Genomic DNA, 16,520 nt, shown 5'->3' with positions numbered 1-16,520 from the left:
CCACAAAGGTGCCAAAACAATTCAATGGAGTAAGAATATTCTTTCCAATAAGTGATGCCAGGACAAATAAATATCAACATTTAAAAGAATGAAGTTAAAACCCCACACAAGGACTGGGGTCGTGGCTCAGTGTAGAGTGCTTGCTTCACATGTATGAGGCACTGGGTTGGATTCTCAGCACCGCATGAATAAAATAAAGGTCCGTCAACAACTAAAAAAATTAAAAAAAAAAAAAAAAAAAAGAACTCTACACAAGCATTAACTCAAATGATTAATGCCAGGTATGGAAACTCAGGAGGCAAAGGCAGGAGGATCTCAGGTTCCAGGCCAGACTCAGCAACTTTTTAGCAAAACAAACTGTCATAAAATAAAAATAAAAAGGGCTAGGGATATAGCTCAGTGGTAGTGGGTTCAATCCCCAGTACCACCAAAAGAAAAAAAAAAAAAGGTCAAAGGATTTGAACAGACTTTTCTTCAAAGAAGATATATATGAATGACACAAAGCACAAGAAAAAAAAAATACTCAATGTTATCAGTTAATTGAGAAATGCAAGTCACAACCATGAGATACCACTTTACATCCACTTTAGATGACCTTAATTAAAAAAAAAAAAAAAAAGTATTGCCAAGAAAGTGGAGAAATAGAACCTTCATGCATTGCTGGAGGGAATGCAAAATGGTGCAGCTGCTTTGGGAAAGTGAAACAGACTTGAAATATGACCTAGCAATTCCACTCTTAAGTTAAAACCAAGAGAAGTGAATATATATGTTTACACAAAATTTGTACTTCAATGTCCATAGCAGCTTATTCTCAATATCCAAAAAGTAAAAGCCCAAATATCCTCAGCTAGTAAATGAATACATAAAATGTGGTATATTCTTTTACACATGAGTATGGTATACTGGAAAATCATTCAGTCAGAAAAAAATGGCATTCTGATACATGCTATAATATGGGTGATCCCTGGAAATATGCTACATGAAATAATCCAAGCTCTAAAGGATAAATATGACCACTTTTACAAAATATCTAGAATAGACAAAGTGGATTAAAGCTTACCAGAAGTTGGGAGAAGGGGGATATGGGGGACAATTAATTGGATACAAAGTTTCTGTTTGGGGTAATAAAAAACCTTTGGAAAATAGCAGCTATGAATGCCAAATTATTAACATAATTAATGTTACTGAATTTGTATACTTTAAGATGGTAAAATGGTACATGTTATATATTTTTTTACATCATAGTAAAAAAAAATATAGTACTTCATACTGTATTTACTACACCCTGATGAACCTTCAAAAGATTATGCTAAGTGAAAGGAACCAGACAAGGCCACAGAGTATGCGTCCATTCATGAAATATCCAGAATAGACAAAAATTGAGAAAGTAGATTTGCAGAGTTCACAGGGAGTGACTGCTAATTGTATGAAGTTTCTTTTTGAAATTAGATAGTAGTGATGTTACATAAGTCTGCCAACATAGTAAATACCACTAACCTCCACAAGATGAATTTTATGTTATGTGACTTACCACTCAATAAGACTACTTTTTTCTTTTCTTTTTTATTTTTTTAAGAAAAGGGAAAAAATTTTTTTTAAGAAAAAGGGAGAGAGAAGGGAAATTCCATGGAAATGGAAGGAAACCCTCATTGTTATACAAAATTACATATAAGAGGAGGTGAGGGGAAAGGGGAAAAAAAAAAAGAGAGAAATGAATTACAGCAGATGGGGTAGAGAGAGAAGATGGGAGGGGAGGGGAGGGGGGATAGTAGGGGATAGGAAAGGCAGCAAAATACAACAGACACTAGTATGGCAGTATGTATAAATGTGGATGTGTAACCGATGTGATTCTGCAATCTGTATACGGGGTAAAAATGGGAGTTCATAACCCACTTGAATCAAATGTATGAAATATGATATGTCAAGAGCTTTGTAATGTTTTGAACAATAAAAAAAAAAAAGAAAGAAAGAAAAGAAAACCAGACATTGTGGCACATGCCTGTAATCCCAGCACCTCAGAAGGCTAAGGCAAGAGGATCTCAAGTTCAAGACTAACTTTAGCAACTTAGCAACACTCCATCTCAAAAAAAAAAAAAAAAAAAAAGTTACAAAAGTGAAAAGTATATGCCACAAATGGGCCTATGGAACAGAGGCCAGAACAGACCCCAAATGACTTCTGGTCTATGTGTGACAAAGGTGGCATTATGGTGAAGTGATAAAGGATAGTTTTTCAATAAATGCCTGAGTCAATTGGATATCCAAATGAAAAACAACTAGTCAACTTCTATGACAAAATCAAGTACTTTTTTTAAAATTTTTTTTAGTCACAGTTGGACACAATACCTTTATTTTACTTATGTATTTTTATGTGGTGCTGAGGACAGAACACGATGCCTCGTGCTTGCTAGACAGGTACTCTATCACTGAGCCACAACCTCAGCCCCAAGGACATCTTGATTGTTTCCAAGTTTTGGTAATTTAAATAAAGCTGTTATAAGCACACATGTGCAGACATGTGTTTTCAATTTGGGTGAATCCTAAGAAGCATGATCCCCAACCCTTTTTAGTTTTTCAGACAAGGTCCAGGCTGGCCTTAAACTTTCAATCTTCCTGCCTCAGCCTGAGTAGCTGGGATTACAGGTGAGCACCACCACACCCAGCTGGCTATGCCATTCTGCATTTGTTCACTGCCTATGAGTAAGTTCCTGTTGGTTCACATCCTCACCATAATTTGATCTTCTCAATGTTGGATTTTTGCCATTTCAACAGGTATCTCATTACTGTTTGAATTTGCAATTCCCTTATGCTATAGTGTTAAATATCATTCCACATGTATTTGTCATATGTATATCATTTTTGGTAAGATGTCTGTTCAGATCTTTTGCCCACATTTTAACTGGATTGTTGAGTTTTAAGAGTTCTTTGTGTATTTTGGATACAAGTGTCCCCCCAAATACCACCACCAGCCTCTCCTTCTGAGATAACTAAGGATTGAACCCAAGGCCTTGCATATGCTAGGGAGGCACTTTATCACTGAGCTATACCCCCAGCCTTTTTTATTTTATGTTGAGGCAGGGTATTCTAACTTGCTGAGGATGGGCTTAAATCTGCCATCCTCCTGTCACCGCTTTCCAAGTAGGTGGGATTAACAGTGTGCACCACAGTGCCTAGCTAGATAAAAGTTCTTTATGGGATGTGTTTTGTAAATATGGCTTATCTTTTCATCTTCAACTGTGTTTCTCAAAGCAGAAGTCTTTAAATTTTCACAAAGTCCACCTTACAGTCTTTTTTCATGGACCATGCCTTTGGTGTTATATCTAAAAACTATCTGTTCCAGCACCATTTGTTAAAAAAAAAAAAAAAAAAAAAAAGTATTTGTTTTCCATTGAATTGCCTTTGCTCCTTTATCAAAGAGCAGTTCACTATATTTGTGTGGGTCTTTCTGGACTCTACTTCATCCCTTTGATTTATTTCTCTCTTCTCTCACCAATACCAGACTGTCTTGATACTGTGTGTAGTAAGTCTTGAAACTCGGTAATGTCAGTTCTCCAACTTTGTTCTTCTTCAATATTACTTACTATTTACATATACTTTTGTCTTTAAATTTTAGAATCTGTTTATTGATAACTACAAAGTAATGTGTCCAATTTTTTATGGGGATAGAGTTGAATCTATAGATCAGGTGGGAAACAAATATCTTAATATTGTGTCTTCTTATATATTAACATAGACTATCTTTCTGTTTATCTTTGATTTCTTTCATCAAAGTTTATAGTTTTTTTGTTTTTTTGTAGTTGCAGATGGACAGCATACTTTTATATTTTTTTATGTTGTACTGAGAATCGAACCCAATGCCTCCCACATTCGAGGCAAGCGCTTTGCCACTGAGCTATAGCCCCAGCCCATCAAAGTTTTATAGTTTTCCTCATACAGACACTGTACATATTTTGTTAGATTTACACCTAAGTACTTCATTTTAGAAATACTAATGCAAATGGTAGCCCAGTCATTTTATGAGGAGAGCTGTGGAATGCTTACAAGGATGTAGAACTGACTTAAATGTTTTAAAAAGTCAACAGTTCCATTGTTGCTGAATTAAATATGGTTTCAGGCTCTGGAAACATGGGAATGCCAGATAACTCAATCCTCCTAAAAGAAAGCAATCAGGATGATTAAGACTCAAAATCCATATTTCTTCAGGAATAAAGGAAATGGAAATAGCATATTTAATTTAGAGAAGACTTATCATAAACAAGACAGTGGTTCAGAAAAAAAGAGAAAGATTTATTATGTATATTTCTAAACAGCAGGGTGGATAGTGGTTTCAGAATAATAGAATTCCCACCCTGAAAAGTGAGCATATGGAAACTAACAAATCAGGAATACTATAAAAGGAAATTATTCTTCCTTTGGGTGCCATGTCAAACCTCTAAGATCCAAGATAATACTAAATATAAGAAGATACCACAGAGATGCAAAGCCAAGTTTGGAAACCAATGATCCAGTTTAACTTCCACAATTTATTGGTGAAATCCAGGAAGTTAAATGATTATCCAGAATTCCTACTAAAAGAGTGGACAAGTAAAGGCTAAATATTACAACTGTATCCCAATCATCTTTTTATTACACTAGCACACTTGTGAGATAAGACCTGTTCTTACACATACTTGATCACATATAATGAATGCTTGCTTTTAAGTTTTCATTTCAAACTGCTCATAAATCATCCATTCTACAGTTATACCAGGAATCAATATTAAGTTTAACTAATATAAATTGTTTACCTCATTTTAAATATATAATATAGTACCTTCCTATATTCTAAAACTTTTCTCATTTTCCAGAATTACTGAGGGATTTCTGCAATCAGTTCTACAAAATTCTCTCTGTACTATATATAGCATAACATTCATCTGATCTTGCCACCAGAATGTTTTAAAACTAGATTATTTTTACTTTTCATAATTATAATTAGCTTTTACTCTAATGATTCTACCTTTTCCAATTAAAAAACAATTTAGATGTTAAAAAAAAGCAAAATATTAACTCTTTCTTTTGCATTTGTTATATTACAATAAATGACATGCCAAGCATATTCTTTCCTTATTTATTTTCTTATTCTAAATGTAAAATGTTTTCCTGCCAGGTATAGTGGTGTATATCTGTAATTCCAGGTACTTCAAAGGCAGGAGGATTACAAGTTCAAGGTCAGCCTCAGCAACTAGACAATACCCTGTCTCAAAAAAATAAAAAATAAAAAAAGGACTGGTGATAGAGCTCAGTAGTAAAGCACTCCTGGATTTAATCCCCAATACTGTAAAAAAGAAAAAAAATAGTATAGTATATTATCCTGTAACCTGTTTTACTCACACCAATGATTGTACATTTTCAAACATGCTATTCAACCTATGAGCCACTATTTCCTCATCTATAAACAAAAATATTAGCAAGACATGGTGGCACATACCTGTAGTCCCAATTACCTGGGAGGCTGAGGCAGGAGGATACAAATTTAATGTCAGCCTCAGCAATTAAGCAAAACCCTGTCTCAAAATAAAAAGTAAAAAGAGCTGGGATGTGGCTCAGTGGTTAAAACGCCCCTGGGTTCAATCCCCAGAGAAAGAAAGAAAGGAGGGGGGAGAATGTTTGCTTGAACTGTAGATCAGTGGTAGAGTACTTACCTACCATGTATGAGACCCAGCACCACAAAAAAAAGGAGAAAAAGATATCCTTTGGGTATCAAGGCAAAAAGGGCATTACAACATTTAAGTGAAATAAAATTAGGCTTTGTCAGCAAGACTTTATACCAAAGACAATAAATCTGAAATATTAAAAAACAGAAAATGGGAGCTGGGGTCCTGGCTCAGAGGTAGAGCACTTGCCTAGTGTGTGAGGAACTGGGGTTCGATCCTCAGCACCACATAAAAATAAAATAAATATATTGTGTCCACCTATAACTAAAAAATGAAAATGTAGGCAAGGTTATTATATTCCATAAATGGCGGGGGGCGGGGAGGGATTGAACCCAGAAGCACTTAACCACTGAACCACATTACATTATAAAGTGCTCATATTCGGGCTGGGGTTGTGGCTCAGTGGTAGAGTGCTTGCCTAGCATGCACAAGGCACTGGGTTCAATTCCCAGCATAACATAAAACAAATAAACAAAATAAATATATTGTGTAAATAAAGTGATCATATTCAATGCTTCCTTGATAAAACAAGACAATATATGTAGATCATGTTTTAACGCACATAAATTTTCTAGATTAATATGTATTTCGACCCTGCAAATACTCATGTCTTTTGGCCCACCAACTTTTTCCAGGAATCTATTCTAAGTAAACAATCTTGTCCTGTAGAATCTGGAGAAAAATGTATGCATATAGATGTCCATATTATCAAAGATGATATCATATACTAAAAGCTATCTTAAAAACTAGAAACTAATGGGGCTAAGGATATAGTTCAGTTGGTACAGTGCTTGCCTTGCATGCACAAGGCCCTGGGTTCAATCTCCAGCTCTGCCAAAAAAAAACAAAACTAGAAACTACTTTCATGTACCACATGATAATTTGATCAAGGACAAACTGCATATGGTGGTACCATAAGATTATAATAAAGTGAATAAATTTCTATCACCTAGTAACTGAGTAGCCATCATGATGCTGCAAATTATTACGTACATGCTTTTAGTAATACTGCAGTAAACAAACTTACTGCATATACAATTATACATAGTATATAAAAACTGATAATAATAATAAATGACTATTTACTGGTTCATATTTTCTATACTTATTAGAGTATACTCCTTCTACTTATTAAAAAAAATAATGATAACTGTAAAACAGGCAGGTCCTTAAGGAGGGATTCCAGAAGGCACTTGTTATAATAGGAGATGACAGTTCCAACTATGTTATTGCCCCTGAAGACCTTCCAGTGGGACAAGATGGGGAAATGAAAGACAATGAATGATGTTGATAATTCTGATTCTGTGTAAGCCTAGGCTAATATATTTGTGTCTGTTTTCAACAAAAAAAAAGCTTAAAAAGTGAAAAAAAAATTTAAGTAGCCTATACCATATAGGCTAGGTGTGTAGAACTTCACACCACTAGGTTTGTGCACATACATTCTATTATGCTCACATAATGCCAAAATCACCTAAAGACACATCTGTCAAGCTGGGTAGAGTGTTTGCCTTGCATGCACAAGGCCCTAGGTTCAATCCCCAGCACCACCATCAAAAAAAAAAAAAAAAAAAAAGGCTATAAAGACACATCTGTCAAAAACATACCTCTGTCATTAAGTGACATAGACTGTGCTACAAATATATAAACAATAAATGCAGGGAAACTTAGAGAAGACACATTCAAATTTAACTGTGAATTATTTCCATAATAGGATTATACCTTATTTTCCCAAACTGCCTACCACATGTATAAATTAATTGAAGAAAGAAAAATCCTAACATTTTATATACCTACCACATGTATAAATTAATTGAAGAAGCAAGAAAGAAAAATCCTAACATTTTATATTTTAAAAATTATTTCAAATGTTTTGTAGCTTGCTTTTGTCTATGATATTACCATTCCCTAGTATCTCAAGCTAATGAGTATTTATCCTATTCCCTAAGGTTTAAGAATAATCTTACATATCAGTGTATAAGGAAAAGGGGGAAAAATGAAATCTTACAGAATCTGACATACAGATGCCTTCACACAAACACATTCCAAAAGTACTTAGGTCTTCAATGGGAGTACCAAAAATAAGATCAACAGACACAAGAATAATACAGAGAGGTAAGTTACAAAGAGTGAGAAACCTTTAGAATGGCACACCAGAGTTACTCAATCTCTACAATTCAACTGTATGTTGAAAGGGAAGCAAATGTTGAGAGGATCACAACTCTATTCTGGAGAAACTCTCCAAAGCTAGACAAACTTTCCAAAGCTAAACAAACTTTCCAAAGCTAAACAAATTCACAATTTAAAAAAAAAAAAAAAAGAATTATTTTGTGTAATTTAGAATTCTTCCAGGGTTAAAAGTCTTTCTAAATGTTCTAATCAAAGATTTTAGCTGACCTTTGGAGAAAAAAATTCCATCTCTAATACTTTATGTATGTATACATGTGACTGCATGACCAATATGATTCTGCAACATGTACACTCAGAAAAATGAGAAATTATATTCCATCTATGTATAGAATATCAAAATGCATAAATGCATTCTACTTTCATGTATAACTAATTAAACCAAATAATTTTTTAAATCACTGTAATAATTCATCTGGAGCTCAAATTTAGACACAGTGCAGATCATTTTGATGAGTAATTCTAATATCCTACAACTAGATAATTCTGCCAAACAAAAGATTTACCTTTCCTGAAACTGATTCTCCATCATAGAAGAGATAGTGTTTTTCCACCTTGCCATCTTCAGTTTTCATTTCTGCCATTTTCCTGGTTTCTCCATCATTAAGGACAACATCAATCTCACAAATGGGACCAAAAAAGCCTCCAAGAAAACTCTGAAATAAAATAAAAATGCTCATAATTATCGTATGCAGCCAGTCACAACATTTTAAATTCAAATTTTATTACACCATTGACCTACAGTTAGACTACAAATCTGTGAGTTCACAAGCTTACATCAAATTCTACATCAAAACTTTACAAACTGAATATAATAATATGTAAATAGTGAATAGTACTGTACTATACACTTTTTAAAGTTAGATTAGGGAAAAAAATAAACAATTAAATGTTATAATTTCAATCATTTCCATAGGTAACCATTATAAATAATCAAATACTAGCATACTAGAACTATAAGAATTCTTTTTTTTGGCAGGGTGGGGGTGGGGTACCAGGGATTGAACTCAGGGACACTTGACCACTGAGCCATATCCCCAGCCCTATATTGTATTTTATTTAGAGATAGGGTCTCACTGAGTTGCTTAGCTTCACCATTGCTGAGGCTGGCTTTGAACCTGAGATTCTCCTTTCTCAGCCTCCTGAGCCGCTGCAATTATAGGCGTGCGCCACAAGCCCAGCCATCTTAACATCTTAAGTTTGAAAAATTAACTTTTATTAAACCTCTATGAGGAGTTTTCATGAGAGCAGAATTTGCTTAATCCAAATTACTTCTAAAAAGCTGAAATGAATTATTATAATGCACTGCTTACTATAAAATCTACTGCTATATTAGGTCTAAACAGGATGTGTTACATTATATAAGCCCTTTGAGTAAAACTGGCCCTAGGGGCTGGGGTTGTGGCTCAGTGGTAAAGAGCTTGCCTAGCATGTGTGAGGCACTGGGGTCGATCCCTGGCACCACATAAAAATAAAAACAAATAAAATAAAGGAATTGTGTCCACCTACTACTAAAAATATGTGTGTGTGTGTGTGCGCAAAAGCTGGCTCTGAGGAAACCAATGAAATTTCTCCAATTTATACAAGCCTTATTCTGTAAATCCTCGATATGACAGAACTATAAAGAACAAAAATCAATTGCTTATCAATGCCAAAACATATTAGTTGGTAATAATCAAGTAATATGAACAGAATCCATTAGCAACTATAGTATAGGATATAATTAAAATTATTTTTGTCACCAGGCATATTGGTGAAGGCCACTACCCTCAGCGACTTGACAGGCTGAGGCAGTGGGTTCACAAGCTCAAGGGAAGCATCAGAAACATAGCAAGACCCTTAGCAACTTAGAAAGACCTTGTCTCAAAAGAAAAAAGAAAAAGACTGGGGATGTAGTTCAGTGATAAAGCACCCCTAGGTTCAATTCCCCAGTACCAAAACAAGCCAAAAATTATTTTGTCACTAAGGAAAGCCAGTCTTCTAGTCTATTTTTGGTTTTTTGGTTTTTTTAATTTACAAGATAATAGTCTTCTATCATGTACTATATCCCTTCTTAACTTACCCTATACAACAAGCAGGGTAGTCTTTAAAAAACATGAATTTGATCATATAATTTCCTGTTTATAAAATATTTTCATGGGCTGGTGAACTTATAAATTGGAACTACTTTAGGAAATAGTTTGGCATGATCTAGTAAAGTTGAAGATGTATACATCCCATAACCCAACAATTCCATCCCTGGATATATTCCAAACAGAAACTTACAGGAGACAAATATGTTTATAACAGCCTCCAATGGAAACAATCCAAATATCTATCAACAACAACAAAAAAAAAAGTTGAATGAAAGAGTCCAAGAGGCCACACAGGAGAATATATTCTGTTTCGATCTCATATACATATAAGTCAAAAACATGTAATGTACATTGTAATATTAGAAGTTAAGAAGTGGGAGGAAGAATAAAATAAGTGGGGTGCTAGTACTGTTCTCTGTTCTGAGCACTTGACACACAGGCATGTACACTTTATGAAATTCATCAAGCTATATCCTTATACATAATGTTAACTTCAATAGTACACACACACACACACACACACACACACACACACACTGCATTCTGTAACATTTTACATATATCTAGCTCTATACATCTCTTGAGTTACATCAGCCTCAAATGATCTTAAGATTTTTCTGCAAAAGTTCATCACATTTGCCAAATTCTTTGTCCTAGAGTCAAGCAAAGTACCTTAACCTAACTCATCCATTTAATTTGAGTCATTTTCATAAGACTCTCCCTAACTCCCTAATCCAAACTGGATTATCCAAAGTTAGGTGTCACAAGGCTGATTTTACTGCCTGACACTCCTACTACACTGTAAACTATGTGAGGACACCATATCCTTTATTCCTCACTGAAGAGAGAGGACCTAGAGCAGTAGTGGCATTTAATAGAAGGCACTGAAATACCTATTGGAATGTTAAATTTAAACATACACATACCATTCTAATAATAGGGAAAAAACTGACTATACAGAAGAAGTTGGATGATATCTAGAATAGGTGGTAATGCCAGCCCTTTCCCAGCAAATTAGCACTGGTGTAATAGCGAAGCCTAGAGCATGGAACTCAAGCACAGACAAGGTCAGCTCTGTCCTGAGGTGGCCAGGGAATGGCAAGCAAGATAATGAGCCCCCAAAAGGCTTTGTAGGTCACAAATGATATTATGATCAGATGAGACAGTGTTTTCCCAAAATGTGGACTTGCTTCTTTGTTTTCATTACTCCTATATTAAATGGGTGGGCTTATAATTTCAAGAAACTACAAGAATTGCCAAATTAGTGTTTTTGATATATTCCAAATAGCAAATTTTCTTTTTTTTAATTTTTTTAGCTTTAGATGAACACAATACCTTTATTAATTTATCTTTATGTGGTGCTGAGGATTGAACCCAGTGCCTCACACACGCTAGGCAAGCCCCCTACCACTAAGCTACAACTCCCATCCCCCCAAATTTTCTTTTTGACGTGATGTTTTAGTCTTTTCTGAGAACAACAAACTCAAAATTTTTATCAGAAAACTATAATGAACTAATCTAGAGAAAAACTTCAATGATAGGTTACCTGCATTATCTATTCCTAGTTAGTGTTCACACTCCAAGTCTTAAAACTCAAAATCTACTCAAAAATGGCAAATTTTAAAATACTACATGTTCTACATGTTCTCCTAAGAGAAAACTACAGATAAGATGTACAACAGTTGGGGGGGGGTGGCTGGGGTTGTGGCTCAGTGGTAGAGAGCTTGCCTAGCATGCATGAGGCACTTGGTTCAATTCTCAGCACCACATATAAATAAATAAAAAAAATAAAGGTCCATCAACAACTTAAAAAAATTTTTTAAAAAGATGTACAACAGTTCAAAATCAATCCACTAATTATTAACTATGTGCAAACCACTGAGCCAACAAGAGAGGAGACTACTGCGGATAGATCACTTATGAAAGGATAAAAGCAACATCTCCAAGTAGCTATTTTAATTGGGGAAACAAAGTCAGGTGCAGTAAAAGAGAACACCAATTGGCAGTGAGGGTAAGAAGAAAATGAGTTCTTCTCCCTTGTGACACCCACAACATCAATTCATTTGAGTTACAAAATTAAGGCAGAAATATTAATTTTTAACCCGACACTTACCAAAGCTACTTTAAGGAAAAATAAACTGTAAAAACTATAAAAACTGTTTTCTAACAGTTTTTATAACATTATATATTATTATAATATTTAACAGAGCTGCACTTGGTATTTGAAAAATAACAAAAATCAAATAATCAAAAATTAAATACAGGGGCTGGAGATGTGGCTCAGCGGTAGCGCGCTCGCCTGGCATGCGTGCGGCCCGGGTTCGATCCTCAGCACCACATACCAACAAAGATGTTGTGTCCGCCGAGAACAAAAAAATAAATATTAAAAAAAAATTCTCTCTCTCTCTCTCTCTCTCTCTCTCTCTCTCTCCTCTCTCACTCTCTCTTTAAAAAAAAAAAAAAATTAAATACAATTTTGGCTGGGCACGGTTTCACATGCTTGTAATCCCAGCAGCTCGGGAGGCTGAGAAGAGAGGATATGAGTTCAAAGCCAGCCTCAGCAAAAGTGGGGCATTAAGCAACTCGGTGAAACCCTGTCTCTAAATAAAATACAAAATATGGCTGGGGGGGCTGGGGATGTGGTTCAAGCGGTAGCGCGCTCGCCTGGCAAGCGAGCGGCCCAGGTTCAATCTTCAGCACCACATACAAAGATGTTGTGTCCGCCAATAACTAAAAAATAAATAAATAAATATTAAAATTCTCTCCCCCGCCCTCTCTCTCTAAAAAAAAAAAAAATATGGCTGGGGATGTAGCTCAGTGATCAAGTGTCCCTGAGTACTATCCCCAGTTCCCCCTCCCAAAATAAATAAAAACAATTTTGGCAAAATTAAAATCAGCACTATTTAAAATTGTCAAAAGACTTAGTTTTAGAAAACTACACAATTAATAATCATACACAAAAAGTCTTGTCCTGATACCAATTCTTAAAAATTAAAAATTCCTAGGCATTAAAAATACATGTGGCTAGGCATGGTATTATACACCTGTAATCCCAGTTTGGGAGGGTGAGACGGGAGGATTGCAAGTTCAAGACCAGCCTTAGCAAATTATTGAGGCTCTCAGGATTTAGTGAGATCCTGTCTCAAAATTTAAAAAATAAAATAAAAATAAAAATATCTGTGAATGTGGCTCAGTGGTTAAACAATCCTGAGTGCATTTCCAATACCAAAAGAAGAAAAAGAAAATCCTAGGTGTTATGTACTACATTATTTTCTGTATGCATTAACTATTTCAGAACTAAAAATGGAAAAAAAAAAACAGACTTCCTTCTCAATACAATAAAAAAAAGTTAAAATGGGGATGGGGTTGTGGCTCAGTGGTAAAGCACTTGCCTCGCATGTGTGAGGCACTGAGTGCAACCTCAGCACCACATTTAAACAAATAAATAAATAAAGGTCCATCAATAATTAATAAAACATTTTTTAAAGTTAAAATGGTGAGGAATCAGAAGGTATAACAAGGGGCTGGGGTTGTGGCTCAGTGGTAGAGTGCTCACCTCACATTTGTGAGACCCTGGGTTCGATCCTTAGCACCACATAAAAATAAATAAGTGAAATAAAGGTATTGTGTCCAATTACAACTAAAAAAAAAAAAGTATAACAAAAAATAGCATATGCCAAAGAGTTAGGTTGAGTAATAAACTATAGCATTTTAACAAGTTAACTATGCCATAAAATTTTAACATTGGGTTAACATACAGCTTTTTTTTTTTAATATTGAGACATATCAAAAATGAACCTATAGTTTTACTTAAAAGAACACTCCAAAAAAGTGTTATATTTCACAAGTCAACAACAGAAAAAAAAAACTGAGAAAAGAACTTGTCTTTTTTGTTTTCTAAAAGCAGTTGAAAGTAAAAGATTCTTTACCCAAGGTCTTGGTTTTATTTTATTTCAAGATTATATATTCTCACATTTCAAATAAAAAGTCATGATATTTAATTCTAATTATTCACAATCAAATTATAATACTTCTGATATGTTAAAGAGAAAGTAAAATACAAGAAAGGAAGGGAATAAAAATTGTAAAAACAGCCCAATGCAGTGGGGCAGACATGTAATCCCAGCAACTTTAGGGAGGCTGAGGCAAACAGATTGAAAGTTCAAAGCCAGCCTCAGCAACTTAGGGAGGCCCTAGGCAACTTAGCAAGACCCTGTTTCAAAATAAAAAATTTTTAAAAAGGGCAGGGGATGTGGCTCAATCCCCAGTATAAAAATAGGAAAAAGACAATGTAATAAAAAGGATACTTTATAGACTTGCTGAAATAATAGAAGGCAGTTTTGAAAGAATACTATTGAGATCTTCTTTTCAAAGATAACTTCAAGTGAGCAATAGGAGTATGAGATTTTTAGGTTGGGGATATGGCTCAGTGGCAGAGCACTTGTCTTTACAAGTATCCCCAAAAAAGAATGTTCAAGAACAATACTACACAATTAATAATACAAGTTAAAACTCTTAGGGCTAAGGCTGGGGTTGTGGTTCAGTGGTAGAGCGCTTGCCTAGGCACTGGAGTTGGATTCTCAGCATCATATATAAATAAATAAAATAAAGTCCAATGACAATTAAAAAAATATTAAAAACAAAAAACTCTTAGGGCTAGTAATGTAGCTCAATGGTAGAGGCTTGCCTAGTACATGTGAGGCCCTGGGCTCAATCCCCAGTATCAGCAAAACAAAAAAGAAAATAATAAAACTTCTAGGTCACTTTTAAATAACTAGACTGCAATATATTATTAGTAAAACATTATAGCGATTGTTTTCTGTTTTCTAATCTTGACCTAAACCTCATATTAATCACTAACTTTGGGTTAATTTAAGATTTTTCATAAAATGTGTAAACCCCACATTAAGCATTATCATGTAGCAAAATTACATGTGGATACATAAAAGACATTTTTTAGCCCTAATAGAACAAAGTGCACCAAGACCGGTGGATGAAATGTAGATCAAGGTGAGGTGGAAGGGAGACTCTCAAAATTTATTTGCTTAGCCTACACACAATGAAACAGCATATTTTCACACATACATTTGTGCCATTTCAACGTTTCAAAGTTTTACAACTTCATTTGTTTGACAAGTAACTTGAAAATAAACCCGTTCTTTAACATATCGCAGAAAGCTTAGTAAAAGCACTAATTAATTACACATATAAGCAAAAAATTGGAGAGCTTTATAAAGTTTTCTTTTCAAATTATAATCAAAGAAGGCTTCCCCAACTCCCTGACTAGGTGAAGTCCTCCAGTAATTCCTTCTCAGTATTTATCACAATTGTAATTTCCACGTTAAACAATCAGTTTACACATATTAATGTTTATCCTTAGACTGTATGCTAAAAGAAAGCAAGCAGTTTTGTTTATGGCCCCTGGACATTAAATGAAAGGAAAAAAACTCCAAAAATGAATACATCTTTTTTTTTCTTTACATGAAAGCAAAGCAATTTCTGACTTTAGAAGTTATTTATTCAAAGTAACTTAAAAAAAAAAAAACTGGCTTGACCGTTAGCCAAAAGTTTCAGTTTATTTAAAAGGCAAGCTTTGGGAAAGGAGGTAGGACATGGAAAGCACACAGTAGGCACTCAAAGCATGCAGAGCAAATGAAACGAATAAACGAATGCTACGGTAAAATGAGCCCAATGAGATCCAATCTAGAGGAGGCTGCCGACACTCAAAGTTAACCACCACCGTGCCCACGCTTGTGCTTCCCACAAACTGGGGTTAGAAAACTGATTTCCCTCCCTCCTCTGCTTCCTAGGCCATTTCAACATCCCGAAGCGTTAAGTTAAAGAAACGGCTTAGGGAAGGAAACGAAGTCAACGCTGAAATCCGCGGACACGAAACTCAAGTGTTCGGAGTTAAAAACGTCACCCCATTCAGACACCCCTTTCTCTCCCATTCTACAAGTGTCAACCTCCACCCTCAAGTAGGGTCATGATATCACAGTCACCGTATCCAGGATAAAAAATAGGGGAGTTTATCAAGCTCATAACACAGGGAGAGTGACCAAGTCCACCAGAGTCCGGAACTGGGGGACACTGGGTCACCCAACCTGCATGGAAGCGAGGTTGCCGGGGAGCGGCGCAGGGACCTGCTACCTTGGGCGGGGAGGCGGCCGCGGGCCCCCGCAGGGGCGGGGTCCGGGTGCCCAGCCAGGGCCCCCACAGCCGGTCGAGGAACGCCGGCAGAGGCTCCGACATGACCAGGAGAGGCACGGCCGCCTGCCGGTCCTCGGGCCTCGTCGAGACCTGGAAGAGGCGGCGCCGCTCGCACTCCCCCGAACCCGGGGTAGCCGGACAGGCCTAACCTGCTCCCTGCTCCCCGCCCGCCCCTTCCTTACGCGACGCCGCGCCCGCCGTTGGCCGTCGCGCCGCGCGCTCCGGGCTGAAGGCGGGAGACTAGCGCACCGGCCGCCGCGCACTCACCATTGTCAGCACTGCCGCCGCCGCGTCCCCGCCACTTCACTCCTCTTCTCTCAGGAGAACTCCCAGCCCCGGCTCCCTCCGCCCGGCGCCC

General features: G+C 36.1%; 1 protein-coding gene across 2 annotated transcripts in view; it reads right to left on the bottom strand.

The window, feature by feature from the left end:
- Window positions 1–16,520, bottom strand: part of Vps26a (VPS26 retromer complex component A) — a 37,486-nt gene extending 20,966 nt beyond the window's left edge. The window contains exons 1-2 of one of the 2 annotated variants that reach the window (XM_026394660.2): window positions 16,430–16,520; window positions 8,384–8,533 (exon numbers count right to left, since the gene is read on the bottom strand). In XM_026394660.2, coding sequence (XP_026250445.1) covers window positions 8,384–8,533; window positions 16,430–16,432 — 153 coding nt within the window. In that variant the 5' untranslated portion in view covers window positions 16,433–16,520. Of the gene's footprint in view, window positions 1–8,383; window positions 8,534–16,429 lie in introns of those variants that run through there. The other variant, XM_077798318.1, reaches the window with a different exon arrangement.

The sequence above is a fragment of the Urocitellus parryii genome, chromosome 5, assembly GCF_045843805.1.
Source record: "Urocitellus parryii isolate mUroPar1 chromosome 5, mUroPar1.hap1, whole genome shotgun sequence".
Taxonomy (NCBI): domain Eukaryota; kingdom Metazoa; phylum Chordata; class Mammalia; order Rodentia; family Sciuridae; genus Urocitellus; species Urocitellus parryii.
Note: the sequence above shows the minus strand (reverse complement) of the source record. Positions and strands in the feature narration are given on the sequence as shown.